This window comes from Ailuropoda melanoleuca, chromosome 10 (assembly GCF_002007445.2).
Source record: "Ailuropoda melanoleuca isolate Jingjing chromosome 10, ASM200744v2, whole genome shotgun sequence".
Lineage (NCBI taxonomy): Eukaryota > Metazoa > Chordata > Mammalia > Carnivora > Ursidae > Ailuropoda > Ailuropoda melanoleuca.
The window spans coordinates 98,251,503-98,276,300 of NC_048227.1; the positions used below are offsets into that span (position 1 = coordinate 98,251,503).

General features: G+C 38.0%; 2 protein-coding genes across 6 annotated transcripts in view; one reads left to right on the forward strand and one right to left on the reverse strand.

Annotated features, from left to right (window-relative positions):
• The window catches only part of TFB1M (transcription factor B1, mitochondrial), a 79,798-nt gene that overhangs the window by 20,394 nt on the left and 34,606 nt on the right, over positions 1–24,798 (reverse strand). For all 4 annotated transcript variants that reach the window (XR_004628186.1, XR_004628185.1, XR_004628187.1 and 1 more), the window contains exon 5: positions 23,172–23,291. Coding sequence is in view for 1 of the 4 variants with exons in the window: in XM_002927153.4 (XP_002927199.2) it covers positions 23,172–23,291 (120 nt within the window). In the remaining 3 variants the exon portion in view is untranslated. The remainder of the gene's footprint in view (positions 1–23,171; positions 23,292–24,798) is intronic.
• CLDN20 (claudin 20) lies at positions 4,283–8,189 on the forward strand. 2 transcript variants are annotated; one of them, XM_002927150.4, is made up of 2 exons: positions 4,283–4,397; positions 7,414–8,189. In XM_002927150.4, exon 2 carries the CDS (start codon positions 7,518–7,520, stop codon positions 8,175–8,177), a length of 660 nt encoding a protein of 219 aa, XP_002927196.2. In that variant the 5' UTR covers positions 4,283–4,397; positions 7,414–7,517; the 3' UTR covers positions 8,178–8,189. The 2 variants fall into 2 exon arrangements, with proteins under 2 accessions (XP_002927196.2, XP_034525258.1); XM_034669367.1 differs by lacking the exon at positions 4,283–4,397 and adding an exon at positions 5,595–5,712.

Below are 24,798 nucleotides of genomic sequence, written 5' to 3' on the forward strand. Positions count from 1 at the left end.
AAAGTACAGGACAAATGATATTTTGAGACCACACATAACTTTCATTACAGTATATTACAACTGTTTTAAGTGCTACTTTATCATTAGTTATTATTCATCTTTTACTGTGCCTGATTTATAAATTAAACTTTAGGTATGTATATATAGAAAAAAACATGGTATAATTAGGGCTTGGTCCTATCTGCAGTTTTAGGCATCCACTGGGGGTCTCAGAACATACCACCTGTGGATAAGGGTGGTTGGGGGGGGCGGTGGGGAGTACTCTGCAGAAATATATACCAGACTTGATAAAAATTAACAGAATTAGGATGGCCTCTTAGACATCTGAAAACACATGTAAACCAGAGAATATTCATCTTCATTTTTTTTTTCAGGGAAAGAGAGAGAATGTGAACACACATGCACAGAGGTGGGGCAGAAGGAGATGTAGAGAGAATCTCAAGCAGGCTCCATGCCCCGCGTGAAGCCCAACGTGGGGCTTGATCTCACGACCCTGAGATCATGACCTGAGCTGAAACCAAGACTTGGACACTCAACCAACTGAGCCACCCAGGCGTCCCCCTCATCTTCATTTTTAACAAAGTCCTCATCACTACAACCAATCTATAAGCTACCAATTATAAAAGTTCAAGTCTTCGGGCTAGCCTAAAGTATTATTTTAAAACTAAAATGACCATAAAGATGGAGGAAAATAAAGAACTGATCATGCTCATAGCTGATACTATCAATTTCCTAAGACTGGGTCAGAAGAGAACATTATTTTAAGATTAAGTCAATCACTTTAAATTTGTGGGACTAGAATAGGTAACTACTTTACCTTACTCTGCATGTTGATTACATTTTTTAAAAAAAGACTTTACTTATTTATTTGACAGAGAAAGGAAGAGCACAAGCAGGGGGAGCAGCAGAGGGAGAGGGAGAAGCAGACTCCCTGCTGCGAGGGAGCCTGATGTGGGGCCTGATCCCAGGACTCTGGGATCATGACCTGAGCCAAAGGCAGACACTTAACCAACTGAGCCACCCAGACCCCCTGCACGTTCATCATTTTTAAGGCTAAACAGAAAGCAAATAAGAGAAGACATGGTTTTTTTAAAAATCAGAACCTCAGCTTTCCCCTGGAATTAAGTGGGCAGCATTAGTGAGTGGGCATCATCCCAGACCAATGACATAAGAGCCATGGGGCTAGGGCCTGGGCCTCGGGCTTTCTTGAAGCCAGATGATGTTCATGTGTGGGCAGGGGTGAGGAACCTTCGTCTGGTGAATAAGCTCATACAAAAGTATGTATTGTTATGATTTCTAAAATTTTCAGTTAAATTATTAGGTCTTTCAGAGAAAAGAGAAAAAAGCTTGTCTGAATTTCAGATTATCATTACTCAGAAAAATACACCAAGGAAATCACATGTAATTTTTTCTTTAAAAACATTTTAAAGAAAATAGATGGACTACTGAGTCACTGGCCAGCTACTCTGCAGTCAGTCATGGACTCTGAATTAAGTGTTTTTGATGTAAAGCCACGGAGATGTTGGGGTTATTTTTTTTTCAATTACCCAGACTACCACAGAAAGAAATGACGTGTTATAATAAGACCTAGAAATACATTCTTTTCAGGGTATCTGGGTGGCTCTGACGGTTAAGCGTCCGACTCTTAATTTTGGCTCAGGACATGATCTCAGAGTTGTGAGATGGAGCCCTGCATCGGGCTCCTCACTGGGCATGGAGCCTGATTAAGATTCTCTTTCCCTCTCCTTCTGTCCTTCCCTGCCCTGCTTATGTTCTCTATCTAAAGAAAAAAAGGAAATACATTCTTTTCTAAGTAGATGCAGGAAGTGCTATGAATGTATAAGGGCTTCAAAAATCACAATATCCAGGGCCTGAATCCCATTCCTGCTACTGACTCATTTCACAACCTTAGTCAAGTCACTTTACCTCCCTGGAGCTCAGTTTCTCATGTGTAAAATGAGGATCCCTATTATCTCACAGCCCTGTCTTGTGAATCAAGTAGCACAGTGCCTCAAACAGTACCGGGCATACACGAAGCAGTTTTATAAACCGTAGATGTTACTATTAGGCCAAAATGACAAAACTAAAGAGTTAACAAAATGACTTAAAATTACAGTCTCCTTGAGAAAGGACAAAATTATACTTTTAAGCATACAAAATTAATATATAGTTTAATGTTATTTTATATGCTCAAAATCAATTTGAGTTCATTCCACAAATATCTGTTGTACCCCTACTATGTTCCAGGCACCATTCCTGGCACAGGAGACTCAGCAACAAACAAGTCATACAAGGGTCCTTGCCCTTGGGAGGTTCTTCAGCTAAGGAGTGAGCAGCAGTGAGGCTCAGAGGTGCTAGGATTCTTGATCTATTTTGAAGTTTAGAAACAAAATGATTTGAATGCTGGGTATGGAATCAAGGATGTTTTTAAGATCTGGGACCTGCCAAATCAAACGACGAGTCTGCCATGAATGGACGTGGGGAAAATGAGGAGCACTGGTGCGGGGAAGGTCAGGAGTTCTCTTTGTCCAGCAGGAGTCTGCTATGTCTATCAGTGATGCGGTACTGGCTGCTGGATACGGAACTCCGGTGTGCAGGGGAGAGGGCCAGGGAAGAGGCAGAAACTAAGGTAAAGGTAAGATTTATCTACAAAAGTCTCTGGACTTAACAGATGTAATTCTCCTTAATGTCCACAGTGGAAGCAGATGAGGTCGATGAGTTAGATTTCTCTAGCAACCTCTACTTTTCCATCTCCTTTTTTTATACAAGGAATTCTACCTTGATTAAAGGTCTGTAATTTATGAAAATTATTTGCCTTTCAGAAGTCTGCTTTTCTAAAAGAGGCAGTTAATATTTTATTGGATAAGTGTTCCCGTCAAGGCAGAAGAATGATCAGAAATGTTTTGAAAATAGAAATAAGGCCTCCTTATCCCGGAGACCAGAGCTGGGAGCAGGCTGGCCCCTCCACCTGCCATGAGGAGCCTCAGCACAGGTAAATCTGTACGAACCATGGCAGAGAGCAAAGCGAGGTGAGGCACTGAAGGGATCTGGCGGGTTTCTCCTGCTACAGCAGAAATAATAGTGCTGTTACTGTTAGTGCCTGAAATGTAACTGTACTTCGTCCAGGATTTACACAAAGAATTGTTTAAATAGGTTCATGAAACAGAAGTTTATATATTAAAATTATAACACTATGGCTAAAAAATCCACAGGCATCAGATTGCTAAGAGAAGAAAATACATTGCTAAATGTCAGACTAGAAAAGATGTAAACAAAGCAACCAAACCCCCCAAAAAATCTAGAAAAAAATCCAGATAACTGAAATGTGTATTTTATTCACTGCTTTTAAGAAATGACTGACATCTAATATGGCTATCAACATTTGGAAAATTTTTAAAAATCCAATTATAAAATTATCTTCTTTCTCTGTAGTAGCTATGAATTTATAGCTTGTAGAATTAAAATTAGCGAAGAAAAATAAAATGCAAACCCAAAATAGATGGACATGAAATATGTATCATTATTCATAGTACTAGGACCTCAATATTTGATTTCCCTGTTACATTTAATATGCTCCCTCACATCATTTTGGTGTAATTTCTTCACAACATTATGTAGAAGTTCTAATTTATCAAGTTATACTTCCGAAACCTTTCTCAGTGGAAGGAATAACGGAAGAAATTTCAAGACCCCCCCCCCCCCACCAAATACTTGTTTATTGGTCAGATTCTAGTCAACAGTTGTTGAGTTTTTTTCTTTTATTTAAAAAAATGTATATACATTTTAAAAACTGTCTTCTGAATTTTTGAAAGTTACCGATTTTGTGATTCTTGATTTCAAGCAAGTCACAAGCACACGAATAAAAAGATAGTCTCAACTACATTTGCAAAGCACAATCTAGTTAAAAATATTTCAGACCACATTCTTTAATTGGGGACATAAAATAATAAACGAGATCTTCCAACACAGATAAAAATTCAAAAATAAATTATAACTGTGGACTAAAACATAATATTAAAGGAAAAGAAAGCCTTTCTGTGAGCACCCAAATAACTCCTCCTCTGTATACAGTGACACAAAAGCATTTTCAGCTTTCAGGTTTCGACAAATCCTGTTGTAACAACAACTCCCTCCCTTCCCCGCCTCTCCTTTCTTAATTCTCCCACAGCTCAAAAAATGAGATGGAGAACCTGGTATTTATCTTCTAGCACCATCAGCAGTTTCTACCTCAGATTTCCATGTTGCTCTTTATTTGCAAGTTAACTTGTTGGAGCTTTGTCACTAATACTCAGAAGCTGTGAGACGAGCCTCACGTGTATGGCTTCTCCTCATCATACAGCTTTACTGGAAGACAACTGACAGAAGGGAGTTAAGACACTGAAGGCTACTGACAAAAGGTACGAAAACCGAGAAGCTTCAATAATGCTCAGAAACAGAGACCTTTAAGTATCATGTAGCTTGAATTCTAAGTTGTAAATCTGCTTTTTAAATATTAGTTTTGTTATACATAAATCCTGTCTGGAAAACTGACTTTAGATTTTAATGAAATCCACTCCAGACTTTCTGTTGGCAAACAGCTGATAAAATTAACATTTGTGGGTTCTGTTCTGTATGCGGTGTGTTCTGGAACCATGAGAGACTTTTCTATTTAGAACTAAGTTTTCACCTGTAACCCCACTGCTTCTGCTAACTTTCACAACATTTCACCACCACCACCGCCACCACCAATGAAACAAAGTATGCTTTTATTCTGTACCAGATAGAAATTTGAGAAAACAGGCCACAAACTGTATCATACTTGTGGCTGGAGAAGAAAGAAAAGAAAAAGAAAAAAGACTTCACAGCAATATAGCTAAGATGCCAGTGTATTTTTACAAAGGAAGAGAATAGTGACCTTCATTGTAGAGAACAAATTCTTTCAGCATAAGTTCTCTGTGCAGAAGAAAGCATTTAAAATCCAATATTCAACAGTAAGTGAGCGCTATGCTAACTGAATGCAATGTCATATTGTTTACGCTGATTCTGGCTGTCTGTAATTTATCACTGCCAGTACTTGTTAATTAAGACGAACAAGCTGTCTGCAAGCCTGAATTACACTGAAATTTATAAAATGTATTGGTTAATGGGAAGAAAAAGGTTATAATTGGGAAGCTGAGCAAAGACTGATCCACACATAAAGGTTACTCAACCAAAGTAAAAATAAAGAGAGAAATGAGATGCTCTTAGACAATGATAATAGCAATCTCGACACTGAGGAAACCCTAAGCTGAAAATGGTCTGGGAAGGCAGTAATTTAGCAAACTGGCTGGAGTCTGAAATGTTAAAACCCAAACCTAAAAACAGCTATTATGAAACTATAAACATGTTTCATTTTCTTCTAGAATCTTTAACTTCTGTTCTATTTTGGTCTCAGATATGAAAAGAAATTTGGAAAACAGAAAGAAATGAACTGAATGGTTCCACACAAAGCCTAAGTACTCTGCTGTGTCTATAAGTCTGATATTTAAGAATTCAAAATTTCAGGAAAACATTCCCCTAAAATTGTCACATTTTAAGACTGCGAACAAAAATAGAACAAAGGAATTTAGACAGCCCAGGATTTAACTTCTTAGGGAACCAGCGCTCTAACTATGTTAAGTATGTGCTCTTAATACAGGCATGGATTAGTATTACTTCAGATATTTTACAGAAGCCACGCATCAACCTCTTTGGGTGAGTCTCTGAGGCTAAGCCATGTGTCCTATTAATGCCCTCTCAAGTGGTTTTTTTTCTTGGTGGGACAGGGAGTAAATGAAGTTGATAGTTAATGGTGCTTTCTGCCTCCAGATGCAGCATTTTTCTCTGCTCCTGGGGAGCACATGGAGAGGCTCTCACCGGGGCGTACCGGGTAAAGGTGGGAAGAGGCGGGAAGAGCAGGTCACTGCTGCTGAGACCTGGGTGGCCCAGGGTGATTTACCACCTCAGTGTCCTTCCTAATTGGAAAATACGATGATGCACAAAGTTATATCTACAGTTTCTTTCAGCTCTAAGAGTCTATGAAAATAAATCAGCTCAATGAAGGAAGAGAAAAATTTTAAATGCCATTAAGTATCGACTGTCACATGACATAAAACAAATGAACATACTAATAACTGTCAATTATAATTTGTGGAATACTTTCTATGTGTTAGATATTGTTCTAAGCTCTTAAAATTCATTTAACTCTTTGCTATATATACAATAATTCTCCCCATTTTCCAGAAGAGGATACTAAGGCACAGAGAGGTTCTGGAAAGCTAAGAGTTGACCCCGGTGTTTTGGATTCAGAGCCCATACTGCCTTTTGTGAAATATACATGAATTGTGGTAGAGTCACAATGTCTTAATACATCATTCAAAAATTAATGCAGAAGCACAAAAACGCTGTTACTACTGTATTTCAGAAACCACTGTACTTCTTTCAAGGCAGGAAGTACTGCCAGATTAAAGCACAGCCAAGCCACAAATTCAGTGCTATCTTTTCTCTTCTTAAAAAAAAAAGAAGAAAGAAAAAAAGAAAGAAAAAAATGTTAAATTATTTTTGGTATCCTTTCGCATACAGCTAATGATGTGGTTATTTCTGGCATGTACTTTCCAGATCCAGTGTCACTACTTCTGAATCCATCAGAATAACCGGTTTTGCAGCAGACTTCTTCATTTGGGTCAGGGAATGATTCTGGTCCCAACTAGATGGGATCTCACATTCTCATAAGTAAAAGACAGAGGCTTAATTGTTCCAGTTTTGAGTATCTTGTACCTGAAGTGAAATGAGTGTTAACCTAGATAAGGATTTTGCAAAAGTTTATTAACTGGCTATAAGGGAAAATCATGCCTATGACTTTACCTTCTTCCCTTGAATTTCCTTTCCTCCTTAAACAGTTCACTTGGGTCACATGTCTGGCACATGTTGGGTGCTTAATTTTTTTTTAATAAAATCATTTTTTGAATACTTAACACTTTTCCACTATGTATTTTTATAAATCATTTTTAAGAAGTGGGCTTAAACACTGTTTCTAATTAAAATACTCCATAGGTAATAAGGAAGAAAAGAAAGTTTTAAAAACCTCTAATGCTATTAAAATTCTTATTAGATCCTGTAGCTAGAATCTGGTATGCCAAAATCTCCTAATAAGGCACATTGCCCACATTATAGACAACTTCAGCATGGCTGAAGTTTTAGAAAGAACAAGTGGACAGCTCTTTCCTTTATGCATGTATCAAGCACCACTCACCCACACACCCAGGAGAATGGCCGCCTCTGAGGGCCTGGTATGAGCTTTTCTCCTGGGCTACGGTGGGGTCTATTCAAATGTGTTCTTTGCTCCTACTGGACGTGGAAATGGAAGCCTTTTTGTTTATGCTTTCTTTCAATCCTGCTTTTGTCTTCTTTTTCTAGCCTTTGTTACTTGGTTCTCTGCTACAGAGACAGAGCTACAATCCTGATCAAGGGCCATCATCACCAAATACTGGGTAACAGTGGGCAAAGATAAAGGTGACATCATGGTGTCGGCTGGGCTCCAGCTCCTCGCTTTCATCCTGGCCTTATCTGGAGTCTCCGGAGTGCTCACAGCCACTCTGCTGCCTAACTGGAAGGTGAACGTGGACTCGGGCTCCAACATCATAACAGCCATTGTGCAGCTGCAAGGGCTGTGGATGGACTGCACGTGGTACAGCACCGGGATGTTCAGCTGCACCCTGAAGTACTCCATTCTGTCCCTCCCTGTCCACGTGCAGGCTGCACGGGCCACCATGGTCCTGGCGTGTGTTCTGTCTGCTTTGGGGATCTGCACTTCTACAGTAGGGATGAAATGCACTCGCTTAGGAGGGGACAGAGAAACAAAGAGTCACGCTTCTTTTGCTGGAGGAGTCTGTTTCGTGTCTGCAGGGATCTCTGGTTTGATACCAACAGTGTGGTACACGAAGGAGATCATAGCAAACTTTCTGGATCTGACAGTTCCAGAAAGCAACAAACATGAACCTGGAGGAGCCGTCTATATTGGATTCATTTCGGCCATACTGCTGTTTATCTCTGGCATGATTTTCTGCACTTCCTGCATTGAAAAGAATCCAGAAGCTTGGCTCTATCCACCCAAGCAGCCACAAATCACCACCACACAACCAGACGGCAATTCAGCATACAATCTGAAAGATTATGTGTAAATACTGTGTAATGAGTATGGAATTTTTTGGTGACAGCTGTGACTTTTGTCTTTTTATTTTAGAGAAAAAATATAAATGAGGTCAGTTCAAATGCCGACAAACTATTGTGTGCAATTACATATCTGTTTTAAGATTATTTTTCCATTACTATTTTCATGTTTTATCTAGAGGTTTATAATTGGGAGAGGTTCTGTTACATTAAGACAATTGATGGCTTTGTTTTCCTCTTAAGATAAACTGTTGCTATATCTTCTGGGTTGTTACTTAATTGGATTTTATAAAAGAACTAAATTGCCAAGTATACAAAGCACCTTTCTCTGGTGTTGCTGTCTGTCTGCACCACCACAGGGACTTGCTTGTTTTCAAGCCCCACTGTTTGAACCTAAGGAAAAGAAGAGATGTCTACTCTCTCTTCGATGTTGCCCAAACCAGCCTCCCCAAGTTCCCACCTACTATGACCTCCCTGCTTTTTTCATTTGAGAAACATCTATGTACATGTGAGAGCCAACAATATGATATTCAAAGATCAGGCAGGCAGAATAAAAGAACAGAAATGGTAAATGTTACCACTGCAAAGCAAAACCAAACCAAATAAATGCACGCTGAGGCCCCTGGGACTTGGAAGCCTTGGGTACAAAATAAGTGAGAATAAAAAGAGTTTATTTAGAATGCTCAAGAAGTGCCATCTTCTGCTGCTAGCAAGAGCGTGCTCCGGATAAAGTTCATCTATCCTACAGCAATTCAGATCCCTCCACTTCCCTCTCTTTAACCTCTCACTGATTACTAGTGGGATGATAAAAGTTACTCTGAAGTTGTCATTTTTGTTCTCAAGTTTGACTCATGTTAACAGAAACACTGCTGTTCTCTTATAAATGAACTGCTTCAGTTAGTTAATAGAAAGACCAAGTATAAAGAATGTTTTTAAAAATATAAGTTAAATTATGATATTAAAATATCTTAACAAGAAAATAAAAACTAGATTTTCTAATGTGCAAAGGCGACACTGCACACTTTCTAATAATTCACGTAATTTAAACTTAGTCATTGCTCACCATATAATGGTAAAGGGGGAAAAAAGGACCATTTAATAACTCGGGAAGTGGGAAGAATATCTTTTATGTGAGTACATATTTTTCATTTGTGCCTACAGAAGTAGAGACTATTTTATTCCTAGTTTACTCATTTTCTTATGCAACATCATTAGCTAATAATAGAATAGCTAAAATGAAAAGGTACTATTTCATATGGGACTTAGGAAAAGACTTGTTTAAATGATTGTTAAAGTACGGATTCCTGGGACACCTGGGTGGCTCAGTCAGTTAAGCGGCTGCCTTCAGCTCAGGTCATGATCCCAGGGTCCTGGGATCAAGTCCCACATCGGGCTCCTTGCTTAGTGGGAAGCCTGCTTCTCCCTCTGCCTGCTGCTCCCCCTGCTTGTGCTGTCTGACAAATAAATAAATAAAATCTTTAAAAAATTGATTCCTTTAGGAATCAAAATATTTTCTAAACAAATGTCATACTAAAAATAACTGATAAAAAGAATATTTTTATGCAAATTAATGTGACAGGATTGCTTTGACACCTATACGGCTCTCTCATTTGGCATAAGTGACTGTCTTTATTTGTAGTTTATGTATCCTATAGTCCTATACTAAAAGTTTAGTGTATATATTCTATGAAAGTACACACACACACACACACACACACACACACACACTTCAAAAAATAATTTTTATTTAGCTCTGGAATATTTTCTCAAAACACAGAAATGTTTTGAACTCCAGAAAAGCAGCCATTTCATACAAATAATGCCTAATTCTATCCAGACTGGACACAGTAGTGATAACATGGCTTGGAATCCCTCCATCCCTGTAGGTTTTCCGCTGCTGCATTCCTCCACCTGGAACCCTCCCACACTCACCCAAGCTCCGACTCATCCTTTCGGGTTCACGTGGGCCTCCTTTGCGAACACAATCCTGACTCCCTGAAGAAGTCTGCTGCTTCCAGCTCTGTACTCTCAGAGAATGCTCTATCACAAATTATTAGTTTACGTGATTGCATTTCCAATTAGACTGGGAGACAAGTGTCTTTTTTACGTTTGTATTCTCAGTGACTTGCAAAAGTGTTTACGAGAGCATGCCAGTCCGATTTCAGTCCTTCACATATGTACACTGACTAGTTTAAACCCCAGAAGGACTTAGGGCGGCAGGTACGATTCTTACTACTTAGAGGGAACTGATGAAAGAAAAGTACCGTTACCTAACTTGTCCAAGGTCTTCAGCTAGTAAATGGAGAGGTGGCATTCATCCCAAGGGAACCTGGCTCTAGAGTCAGAGCAGGTGGGTACAAGGTGACGGAGCACAAGGCTACACAGTCCATATTACTGAATCTAAGTCTTGGTTTGCTCATGTGAAAATAAGGATCACACAACACCTACTCAGAGAGAGGCTGTGAGGATTCAATGAGATCATATGCACACAGTGTACGTGGGGGGTAAGCATGCAACGGACACTGCCCAGTGGTTCCTGGTCTAACCCAGCGGTTTCCAACTGGGTGGGGAGCTGGGTTTGAGCCTGCAGGGGGCATGTGGCAGTGGCTGGAGACATTTCTGGTTGTCACAACTGGGAAAGTGGTACTGGAATATAGTGGGTGGGGGCCAGAAATGCTGTTAAATATCCTACAATGCAAAAGAGAGCCCAGGCAACAAAGAATTTTCCGGCCAAAAGGGTCAATAGTGATGAGGTTGAGAAGCTCTGGTCTAATGTATTTGAATATACTTAAACATTTTTTTTTTTTAAATAAGAAGTTACCAAAACAAAATCAAAAGAAGGAAACACCAGAAAGCCCCAGAAAATCATGCTTATTTTACTGAGGGAGTAGATATGTGTGTATATGTGTGTATATGTGTGTATACGTGTGTGTGTGTGCGTGCGTGTGTGTGCGTGTGTGTATATGTGTGCGTATGTGTGCGTGCGTGTATGTGTGTGTGTGTGTGCGCGCGCATGTGTATCACCTAGCAGTTCAGGCAAAAAGTATAGACACAGGTTAAGTCAGGAGATCTGGGTACAGGAATGTATAGATTTAAGAGAAACATAAGGGATGTCAGAAGGTGATAACTAGTGACTCACTGTGCAAGTAAAGGCGAAGGGAGAGCCCTCAGATGGCCCCCACCCCGGTGACAACTGCCCAGCCTGGGCAGGCGAGGTCAGTAGTCAGCACACTACACACATGTGGGCAGGAGCAGCCTAGGGTATGCAGACGGAGGTTCAGTTCTGGAGTCAGTGTTTTCTCAGTACATTCCTCTTATTACCATATTTTTGGCTACATGGCTTTAGCATAAATTAACTTTATTGACTTTTGAGGGTGTGTATCCTAGCCTACAATCTTGCAGAACCTGTTGCATATCTCTTCATTACCTCCAATAACTTTTTTATTCACTTCGCTGCACTTTATACATACATAAAAGTATCACCTGCAAAAATGCAATTTTGTTCCCTTCCTTCCTTGGATTTATAGTATTTCTTATTTTATTCTTGAGTAGTTATTAAAATATAACTAGTATTAAGATAAATTTTAATAGTAAAAATATCCTATTTCTATGCAATACTTAATTTTCTACTTATAAAATTGGTTTTAGTTTGCACATTTATTTTTAGACTCACCCACTTTCAAAAAGAATTTGAGGCTACTTACAATAAAATTGCTGGCATAGTAAGTACAAAGAAAATGATAAAGGTGAAAGACTAAAATTACAAAGAAAAGGAAGAGAGAAGAAATGCTATTAAGTAATCCTTGTTGAAGGCTACTAAAGGAATTAAACATGAAACTTAGCCTAGAACTTCTAAGCAACCAAATCACAGAAGGCCACACAAGAAATCTGACAGCTCTGTCTATGGGTAGGAGCCCCCCCGAGGCTGCTCTTGTGCTTTCCCCAACCTCCCACTGGGCTCTGCATCCATCCCCCAGCTGCTGTGAGTGCACAGTGCTAATGGCTCACAGATCTGGAATTGCCTCCTCTGGTAGGTTAGGGCTCCACCGTGCCTAGGAGGTGGCCAGAGCCAAATACCGGCCACACAGGTGTACAACAGGCTGCTCCCTTGACTGACTCTGTGGGACAGTTTGTGTCCCAGAGCTCCCCTTTCCCTGCCACCCTTTGACCTGGTGGGTCTGAAGTTAGTCTCCAGGCAGAACATTATCCCTGCTTAGCTTTTCCCCCCCTTGCTTTATCCTGCTTCCCACACCACTCTTCTGAGAGCACTCAATATACCACTTTCACAAAAATTCTTACCTCAATCTCTGATTCCACAAAACCAGACCTAACACAGAAGAATATTAGTTAAACAGAAGAATATAAGTCTTCTGACCATATGTCCAAAGGATTCTCAAATACAAGATAACATACAACAGAAATAACCTCAATATCAGATTTTGAAAAACACAAAGGGATGAAAATGGCTTTCTTATGTGAATCCACCCATTTTACTAAGATCAAGATTATTTCACATGGAAGTCAAGGTCTCGACAGCTGTCAGCAAAGATAGCTGAAAGCTTCTGAAATGTGATCCTCAAAGGTCAGGCACGGATGCCTCAAGTTCTGACCTTTTCTTTATAATGTCATGGGTGTATCATCATTAATTCATCTAAAACTGTATTGATAGTATGCTTTAAATTTGTACCATGTTTAGGGATAACTTGCTCCATATGCAGTACTCCTAGTATGCAAAATTAGATATAAACTAGATATAAACTATATGAAGCTCTTAAAAATTAAAATGTATACAACTATGTCAGAATATACCAACTTAGTCCATAAATGTTGGGTTATAATCATAATAGTTACCTTCCACTAACCGCCTCCAAATGCTAGATACTCACATTATTTCACACTGATTATCTCTATTTCTCAAAACAATCCTTCAAGGGTGACATTACTGCCCCAATTCAGGATATATTAAAGTTCAGCCTATTAACCTGACCAAGTTCTCATAAGGGGCACATTCGAATTCCAGTAGGTCTAGCTTCCTTTAAAATATTTCCGGTTCTTCCACTAGAGTATGCTGCTCCTGTCATGCTAATCAAAAGAGCCTGTTGCAATTCTCCTTTTATAGTGACTTACCTACTAGGTTCAAGTACAGTACGGTGGTTAGACCTAAAGCCTATCCGTTCTGTTTGAAGTATTAAAGATTTATTTTATTTGGGAGAGAAAGAGAGCACGTGGTAGGGAATGGCTGAGGGAGAGTAAGAGAGAGTCCCAGGCAGACTGCACTGAGCATGGAGCCCAACTCAAGGCTCGATCTCACAACCCCGAGATAATGACCCTGAGATCACGACCTGAACCAAAACCAAGAGGCGGATGCTTAACCGACTGTGCCACCCAGGTGCCCCTGTTAGAAGTATGTTAGGTTATGAGCCCCATGACCACAATTTTAAAAGGAAAAAAATGACACAGAATTTTAAGGTTCTAGCTAATAGCTTAGTAGTTCTCAAACTTGAGTAATGTGAAGATCAGCTTAAAAAATTACTGTAGAACCCCAGAAATATGTGGATTCTCAGGGGTCTAGAGATGTCAGATTGAAACAAGTTTTATTTGCTCAAGGAAGTTTTTAGTCATGAATTTGCACTGCAAAAGAAATATTTTGTCTTGTCATTGGTAAAATAACTCAAAAGTGAAATGGAAATACACAGTTTTAAAATTCTAACTTAAACTCTATATACTATAAACTCTAGGAGATTAAGGCACACTACAGTAAGCCAAATAATCTAACTTTACGACTCTAAGAGGTTGCATTTTCTGTAGATAGAAAAGAATTTGGGGTTCAAATTTTGGGGACAGTACAGAGAAGTTAATGAGAGTTTGGTAGAATTTAGGTCAACTAGCCAGGACAGGATTGTGACAGATCCATGGAAGTAAAAGTTCTGCCATTAAAGCTTGATTATAAGTTAAAGACCAATAAACAGAGGGGATTACAGATTCTCACAGGAAAAATCCGAAGTGGTTATAAATAAGTTCTTCTTGAAATACCACAAAAGAAGTGCTCGTATTTAATTTTCAGGATTGGTTGAGAATAAGTACTGAATTTTAATAAGTCTCTTTGAGCATCTATAGAGAATTACACTCCCTCTCTCAATTCCCCAATGAACCTGCCTGTACCACTACTTTGACACTTAGCATGTCTTATTTGTATTGTGGTTATTTGTGTTTATGACTTTCTCCTCTTGTGTTTAGCAAGCTTTAGCCAAAGGGACAGCCTTATACTGTTGTTTTAATTTTCTCTATAAAATTCTTCCCCTTTCTCACTTAAGAAAATAAAAATTTAAAAAATTTGCTCAATACAACTATCAGTCAAATATTTTCTGGCTTTCTGCAGAGTATTCCTGATCTGCTCTAATATGGTAAAACTACTTCAGAGCAGCAGAGAATTCTTTTAGAACCAAAATTTAATCACTTGATTTACTGTTTTGCTTTATCATAATATTCTCTCTCCTCCTTGATAACTGCTTTCCTAGATTACAAATTCCCTGCATATAATATTTACAACATGATGAAAAGCATGTGAAGAAAACTGCTGTGAATATGTTTAATTTGCCAAATAGCAAACATCCCTCAGTAAAGTGAACCAAAAATACAGCTAGCTTTTTTCCAAATAAGTTTTTTCTTGAGGCCTTAATCCTAGAGGATAGAACATTTAATCAACTACACGTGTATCTTACCCCAAAATCAAAGATAAGGTTGGTAACAACCTGTAAACACCATCAAATGCCCTCAACTAGGTAATGAAAACAAAAAGAAACTTTCCACTAAAAATATTCTAAAATCAGCCTTGGTAAAATTTAAATAGCTTAAAGACTCTGGATTATGGAAATAACCCTAACTATAGAAGTCTGAAAGTAAAGATCTTGGTTTGATGTATTTGGGTCTGACACTATTCAAAATGTTATATACACACACATGTGCGTTAACAAGAAGAGATAAAGCTCACATGGTCAATTGGTTTTATTACAATGGCCACCTGTTCTCGGACAGAAAATACCTGAAAGCACAAATATGTTACATCTAATGATGACCTATAAGACATCTCCAGTCATCAAATTCAGTCTAGGATCTAATAGGGTCTATTATTTTGGAAGAAGTCATTTATAATGTCTGACACCTTGAGATGCTAAAAAGAGGCTGTACCGAGAATGAGTTTTCTGAGCCTGACTCAGAAAAAGCTGAAAACTGTTATGTAAGTGGAAGATGGACTGAATTCCTATAACCCAAAAGCTCAGCTAATTGGGGTGGACAACATGGCAGAGGAAGTGGAAGGTGGTAGCAGAGAATATGGAGACTTCACAGACCATGCTTTAAGATGTACAAGTAGGTCTAACACTATTGCTTGGGACCCCGCTCTAAATACATAATCTGTATCTAAATCTAAAAACCACATTATACAATTTTTTTCATGCTATCTACTTTCCTTAATAAATCTCAAATGACATAAGGGCAACTTTACAAGACTTTATTCTGGAGAGTTTCAGCAAACAAGGAGACATCTGTTCCTCACCAGCTATAAACTCCCTGAAGGCAGACTCCATGTCAGGCTGGGCCCCCCAGTCCCGCTCTGCCTAAGCCCAGGCCTTTACATGTAGTAGCTGCTCAATATACATTTGACAAAAAAAATAGGTGAATTCTTATAATATATGTCCTGTAGTGACTTATCCAGTAGTAGTTTTGCTAAAATTGACATCACTGTATTGATTTTTATTTTTGGCAGAGAAACTTTGTAATTAACACTCTTCTGTAATTAGCACATAACAGTAACAGCCTAGTTTAATATCCAGCTATTTTACACAGATGATTAATCACAAGTAACACTGCCAAAATAGGGTCTTTCAAAAAAGTGGAGAAAGGACTGGAAGAAACAGTGGAGTAGGAGGATCCTGAGCTCACCTCATCTCACGGACACAGCAAGAGAATGGCTACATCTGTGCAATTATCTCTAAAAATGACCTGAAGACCAGCCAAACAGACCTTCCAGGGAATCATAGAGAGGATGCAACACTAGAAAGGGGAGGGAGGTCAGAGATACAGTTGGGAACCAAACCCCCAGTGAGACTAACCGCGAGAGGGACAACACAAGCACAGAGAAGCGAGAGGGTGGGACCCAACACCAAGCACCCAGGCATTGGGAAGATAATTACAACTGGCTTTGAAAACCAGTGAGGCTTAACTTAGGGTACTTTAAAAATCAGGGGGGTTAGTAACTCCAGGAGAGCAAGAGGGCATAGGAAACTTAGTCCCCACCCTTAAAAAGCCAGCATAATAAATAACTCCATCCAAGACACAGGACAAAACTAGCAGTTTGAAAAGTGACTATGGTATACATGAAAGAGATTTACTTACTAATCTCAAAATGTGCACTAGTGGGGCAAATCTTTAGATCTGAGAAAAAAGTGCTGGCAGACATTTCTCGTCCTCTCAGCCTAGACAGCTGGACATATGTGGGAACCAGCAGTAATACTCTCCACCTGTCTAGCTAGCACTGCATGCCCCTCCCCCATGTTCACCTGGTGGACCAGCCCCATCTAACCTGCCTGCATTGGCAGTCATCCCTCCAAAGTGGCTCTTGCCCTACCACACACTGCAAACAGCCCTGGTAGCGAGCAGGACCACTCCAAAGTGACTTCTGCCCTGGGGAGGGAGACAACCTCAGTGTGTTCACACCTCAGTGTGTCCAGTTCTAGTAGCTGAGACTTTCAGCTGGCTATGCACGGACAAAGTCCTGCCATCCAGTGTGTCCACAGCTGTGGCAGAGGCCGACTGCAAACACCTAGTCTGACTGCTGACCTTGCCCACCTACAAGCCCATGCAGTCTTCAGACAGGCCCCTCAACAATGCAAGGACCGAACCCTGTCCAGTGCACCCACAGCATGCAAAATGGATCACTGCAGCTGACCGGGCTGAAGACAAATGTGGCTCAGTCACAACAGTAGGGCGTATGCAGTCCACACAGGATACCGCCCTGGAGCACCTGCTTCTGGTGACCAGGGCTCATGCGCTATAGGGCACCACATGACTTCTCCTACACTAGGCCATTACTTTCAAGACCAGGAGACTTGGCTGACCTCCCTAATCCACAGAAACAAACAGAAAGCTACACAAAAATGAAGAGACAGGAATATGTCCCAAATGAAAGAACAGGACAAAGTCACAGCAAAAGACCTAATGAAATGAAGATAAGCAAAATGCCTGATTAAAAAAATAAGAGGAATGGTCATAAAGATATTGGACTTGAGAAAAGAATGGGTGAACCCACTAAGAACTGCATCAAAAAGAGAGAAAATATAAAAGAACCAGTCAGAGATAGACAATCAATAACTGAAATAAAAAGACACAATAGAGTGAATCAACAGCAGATTGGGGGAGGCAGAAGAATGGATCAGTGATCTGGAAGACAGAGTAATGGAAAGCAATCAAACTGAACAGCAAAAAGAAAAAAGAACAAAAAATGAGAATAGGTAAAGGGAACTCAGTGACATCAGCAAGTGCAATAACATTACACATAAAAAGCAGAACATTTGCATTATACAGATCCTAGGAGGAGAAAATATAAAAAGGAAGAAAACTTATTTGTGAAGAAATAACAGCTGAAACCTTCCCTAATCTGGGAAAGGAGATATCTAAATCCAGACAGCACAGAAAGCCCTTAACAAGATTAACCCAAGGAGGTCCACACCAAGGCACATAATAGTCTATGGCCATACCATTCTGAATGTGCCCGATCTCGTCTGATCTCGGAAGCCAAGGCACATAATAATTAAAATGTAAAAAAGTAATAAGAGAGAATGTTAAAAGAAGCATGAAAAAGAAGCAGTTACATAAAAAGGAAACCCCATAAGGCTATCATCTGATTTTTCAGCAAAAACTTTGCAGGCCAGAGGGAATGGCAAGATACATTCAAAGTGCTGAAAGGAAAAAACAAACAAACTGCAATCAGGGATATTTCTACCCAGCAGGGTTATTATTCAGAATTGAAGGTGAGATAGAGAGTTTTCTAGACAAACAAAATGTTAAAGGAGATCATCACCATTGAAACAGACTTAAAAGAAGTGTTAAAAGACACTTGAGTGGAAAGAAGAGATCATGACCAGAAGAAAATTATGAAAGAAAAAACTTCACAGATAAAAGCAAACTTCTAAAAAATCCAGTAGAGTAAATCACTTATTAAGTCAGTATGGAGGTTAAAACACAAAAGTATGATTAAAGGAGGTTAAAACACAAAAGCCAAGGGATTTTGCTTTTTACAAAATAAAAAGATGTAAAATATGATACCATATGCATAAAATATGGTGAGGGGAGCAAAAATTTAGTGCTTGTAGAATGTGTTCAAACTTAAGTAATCATCAACTTAATACAGACCGCTATACACATAAGATGAAATATAGGAGTCTATTGGTAACCACAAATCAAAAACCTGCAATAAATACACAAAAAATTAAGCAAAGAAATTCAAACATAACACTGAAGAAAGCCATCAAACCACAGGGAAGAGAGCAGGAGAAGAAGGAAGGAATAGAGAACTATAAAAACAACTGGAAAACAGTGAACAAAATGGCAATAAATACATACCTATCAGTAATTACTTTACATGTATATGGACTAAATCCTCTAATTAAAAGACATAGGGTGATTGAATGGATTAAAAAAACAAGATCCAACTATATGTTGCCTGTAAGAGACTCACTTCAGATCTAAAGACACATACAGACTGAATGTAAAGGGCTGTAAAAACATACATTCAAATGGAAGCGAAAGAAAAACATCAGGGTAGCAATACTTATATCAAACCAAAAAGACTTTGTAAAATAAAGACTGTAACCAATGACAAAGAAGGGCACTACATAATCATAAATGGAAAAATCCAACAAGAGGATATAACAATTGTAAATAGCTATGCAACCAACATAGGACCACCCAAATACATAAAGCAATTATTAATAAACAAAAAGAGAGAAACTGACTATAATACTATAATAGCAGGGGACTTTAACACCTGACTTACATAAATGGATAGATCATCCAGACAGAAAAATCAACAAGGAAATGGTGCCTCTGAACAACATAATAGACCAGAGAGCCTTACAGATATATTCCATCCAAGAACATTCTATCCCAAAATAGCAGAATACACATTATTTTCAAGCACACATGAAACATTCTTCAAGACAGATCATATGCCGGGCCACAAAACAAATCTCAATAAATTTGAGAGTGAAATCATATTGAGCATCTTTTTCGACCACAACGGTATAAAACTAGAAATCAATTACAGTAAAATCTATGGAAAGAACACAAATATATGGAAGCTAAACAACATGCTACTAATCAATGAATGAGTCAACCAAGAAATCAAAGAGAAAAAATACATGAAACAATGAAAATGAAAACACATCAGTTCAAAATCTTGGGGATGCAGCAAAAGCAGTACCAAGAGTGGTTTATAGCGACACAGGCCTACTTCAAGAAACAAGAAAAATCTAAAAGAAAAAAAAAACCCCAAAACCAAAAAACCAACCAAACAAACTAAACTAACCATATAACTAAGACAGAAAAAGCAGAACAAAGCCCAAAGCTAGCAGAGGGTAGGAAATAATAAAAATTAGAGCAGAAATCAATAAAATAGAAGCAAAAAAAAAAATCAACAAAAACAAGAGCTGATTCTTTGAAAAGATAAAATTGATAAACCTCTAGCCAGATTCATAAAAAAAAAAAAGGGGGACTCAAAATTAGAAATGGAGGAGAAAAAATACCACAGAAACACAAAGGATTACAAGAGCATATTATGAAAAATTATACACCAACAAATTAGACAACTTAGAAGAAATGGATGAATTCCTAGAGAACATATAATCTTCCAAAACTGAATCAAGAAGAAATAGAAAATTTGGACAGACCAATTATTAACACAATTGCATCAGTAATTAAAACTCTCAGCAATGAACAAAAGTCCAGGACCAGGTGGCTCTACAAGTGAACTCTACCAAACATTTCAAGAAGAGTTAATACTTAGTCTTTTAAACCATTCCAAAAAACAGAAGAGGAATGAAAACTTCCAAATTCATCCTACAAGGCCAATATTACCCTGATACCAAAACCAGTCAAAGACACCACAAAAAAGAAAACTATAGGCTAATATCTCTGATGAACAAAGATGCAAAAATCCTCACAAAGTATTAGCAAACCAAATTCAACAATACATTTAAAAAACATTCACCTCAATCAAGTAAGATTTATTCCAGAAATGGCAAAGGTAGTTCAATATTTGCAAGTCAGTCAGTATGATACATCACATTAATAAGATAAAGGATAAAAACCGTATGATCATCTCAAAAGTGCAGAAAAAGCATTTGACAAAATACTCCCATTCATGATAAAAACTCTCAACACAGTGGGTTTAGAGGGAACATACCTCAACATATTAAAGGTCATATATGAAAAACTCACAGCTAATATCATCATTAATGGTGAAAAACAGAGCTTTTCCTCTAAGATGAGGAATAACACAAGGATGTCCACTCTCATCACTTTTATTCAACATAGTACTGGAAGTCCTAGGTGCAGCAATCAGACAAGAAAAAGAAATAAAAGGCATCCAAATTGGTATGGAAGAAGTAAAACTGTCACAATTTGCAGATGACATGATATTATATATGGAAAAACCTAAAGGCTCCACCAAAAAACTATTAGAACTGAGAAATGAATTCAGTAAAGTAGCATGATACAAAATTAATATATAGAAATTTATTGCATTTCTATACACTAATACCACAGTAGCAGAAAGATTAAGAAACCAATCCCATTTACAATTGCACCAAAGAGAATAACATACTTAGGAATAAACTTAACAAGGAGGTGACCACCTATACTCTGAAAACTATGAAACACTGATGAAAGAAATTGAAGAGGACATAAACAGAGTCTATACTCACAGATTGGAAGAAACAACATTGTTAAAATGTCCATACTACCCAAAACAATCTATAGATTCAATGCAATCCCTATCAAAATACCAGCATTATTTCATACAACTAGAATAAATAATACTAAAATGTGTATGGAACTACAAAAGATCCCAATAGCCAAAGCAATCTTTTTTTTTTTTTTTAAAGATTTTATTTATTTATTTGACAGAGACAGAGACAGCGAGAGAGGGAACACAAGCAGGGGGAGTGCGAGTGGGAGAACCAGGCTTCCTGCCAAGCAGGTAGCCTGATGCGGGGCTCGATCCCAGGACCCTGGGATCATGACCTGAGCCGAAGGCAGACGCCCAATGACTGAGACACCCCAGGCGCCCCTAGCCAAAGCAATCTTGAGAAGGAACAAAGCTGGAGGTATCATAATACCAGATTTCAAGGTATACTACAAAGCTACAACAATCAAAACAGTATGGTACTGGCACAAAAAAAGACTCATAGGTCATGAGAACAGAAACTCTGTTCTCCACTCAATCTTTGACAAAGGAGGCAAGAACATACAATGGGGAAAAGATAGTCCCTTTAATAAATGGTGCTGGAAAAATCAGACAGCTACATGCAAAAGAATTAAATTCAATTTTATTACACCATACACCAAAAGGCCTAAAGACCTAAATGTAAGACTAAAACTGTAAAACCCTTAGAAGATAACACAGGCAAGTAATCTCTTTGACATCCCCATAGCAACATTTTTCTGGGTATGTCTCCAGAGGCAAAGGGAAACAAAAGGAAAAATAAACTATCAGGACTATACCAAGATAAAAAACCTTTGCACCGCAAAGGAAACCACAGAATCAAAAAGACATGAAATAACAAATGTTGGTGAGGATGTGGAGAATAAGGAACCCTTGTGCACTGTTGGTGAAAATGTAAATTGACGAACCACTGTGGAAAATAGTTCGGACATTTCTCAAAAAATTAACAATAGAAATATCATATAATCCAGTAATCCCACTACTGGGTATATACCCAAAAAACCCCACAAAAACACTAATTTAAAAAGATATATGCACCCCTGTTTATAGCAGCATTATTTACAACAGTCAAGATATGGAAGTAATCCAAGTGTCCATTTACAGATGAGTGGATAAAGAAGATGTGGTATGTATGTATCACACACACACACACACACACACACACACACACACACACACACACAGGAATACTACTCAGCCATAAAAAATGAGAGCTTGCCTTCTGTGATAACATGGATAGACCCAGAGTGTATATGCTAAGTGAAATATATCAAACAGAGAAAGACAAATACCATGATTTCAATTATATATGGAATCTAAAAAACAAAACAAATGAACAAACAAGACACAAAGAAACAAATAAACCTAAAACAAAGACTTAACTAGAGAACAAACTGGTGGTTGCCAGAGGCAAAGTGGGTGAGAAGATGGGTAAAATAAATAAGATTAAGAGGTACAAACTTCTAGTTATAAGACAAGCCATAAAAATGAAATCTACAACATAGGGAATATACTCAGTAATACTGCAATAATATTGTATGACAGATGGTGACTACACTTTTTGTATGAGCACTGAGTAATGTATAAAATTGCTGAATCAATATGTCACACACCTGAAACTAATAATACTGGATTCAATAAAAAAAAGGTGGAAAAAAATTCACAATAAAATATTTGATGTAACTTGATTTAGAGGTCTATTCAGAAATCACAAAACAAATCTTGATTTCTTTTTTTGAGGATTAGGTGACCATATAACTTACCTTCCATACTGGAAAACTTTGAAGAGTACAAGTACCACCACCAGGGCAACATGGATAAACCTAGACATTTGGTCACTATGAAGAGGAGAAAAATTAGGACAAGAACTATTCACACATTGAGATTTTTCTTACTCTGGAGAGAGAAAGTACAGTTCACATATAAATGAAAATCAAGTTCTAGAGACAATTTCCTATGACACATCCTCAGATGAACAAAGATTTACAAATAAACAGAAACTTACCTCTGGTTTAGGGACAAAAGCCTGACCTGGAATTGTCAAGATGTGCTGCACATCGCAGAGGTACTGGGCCATAACAGAAAGGCGACTACGCTGTTTGCTTCCTGTATTGGCTGTCAGTCTCTATGGAAGGACAAAAAGGAATTTTAGCAAATAATTAATACAGTCTGATGAGATGGAATGCAGCCAATATTCTATTATCTATGGACACTAGATGGAGTTTTGAGATAAATTTTAAAAGCATAGGCTATCCGACACATGATACACAGGCAGCACGGGGAACATTTTCCTCCAATATCAACTGAAGTACACCTAAGAAGTGTGAATTATATCCTATATAATGTACTCAGAAACCAAATAAGAATACTTCCCTATGACTGGATGTTGGGGATTTTCAAACTACTGTTATATTCTGTAGAAGAAGGTCCTATATGAAACAAGTAATTGATATATATTTGATAAGTGAAGAAATTAACAAGCACAATTAAGAACTAAAAATGCTTATTTCATTTTATGAATTACCAAAAATCTATGAAGGAACATTTTCAAAGGTGCACTTCTATTTAAATGTAATAAAACCTTGAACATTCACAACTCTTGGAGACCTATTTTGGAGAACTGATTTTTGCAAAAACCAGGAATTCATTCTTTTAAGAACCCAAACACTTTAGTTTTAAAATTAGGTATATCTAAATTAACTCATAAATGCAATACAATTTCAACCAAAATCTCCAAAGGATTTTTTAAAAAGTCCTTTAAATTAAATTCCATAAAATTTTATATGGAAAAGGCAAGGGCCAGGAATAGCCAGGAAGTTCCTGAAGAACATCAATAACATGAGGAGGGCTGGGGCAGACTCACCATAGCAGATTATCAAAATTAAGGCAGTGTGGTATTGCCATGGGCATAGACAAACACACCAATGGAACAAAGGCCTTGGAAACAGACTCAAGAGCATGTAGATATTTGCTATGTGACAGATGTGATGTAACAACCACTAACGGGCGAAGAATGGGCCACTCAATAAGAGATATTGACATAAGTAGGTATATCTACAGCAGGAAGAACTCCCTATCTCGTACCATAACCAAATATAAATTCCAAGTGAATTAACAATAAGAAAAAAGCAAAACTTTAAAATTTTTATAAGTATTTATGACCCCATGGTAGGGAAAAATATCTTAAAGATGCAAAAGTAGAAGTCATAAAAGACTGATATTTTGCTCTATTAAAATTTAAAACTTCTGTATAATAAAAACAGTACAAACATACGTCACAGACTGAGAGAAGATATTTGAAACTCCTATCTGACAAAGAATTAGTGTTCAGAACATAGAAGAAACTCCTACATATTAATTACCAACAAATAAACAATAGAAAATATGATAAGAAATAAGATAAGAGCACACACATGAACCATAACCATAAACTATGCTCAACCACGTTACAAATGAGGGACATACAAATTTAAACTCTAATGAGATACAATTTTATATCCGTGAAATGAACAAAATTTAAACAACAAAAAAGAACTTGGCAGAACCTAGAATTGGTGAATATATGAAGCCAGAGGAACTCCCATTTACTGCTGGTGAGAAGGGCAACTGGTACAAGCACTTTGGACTACAAT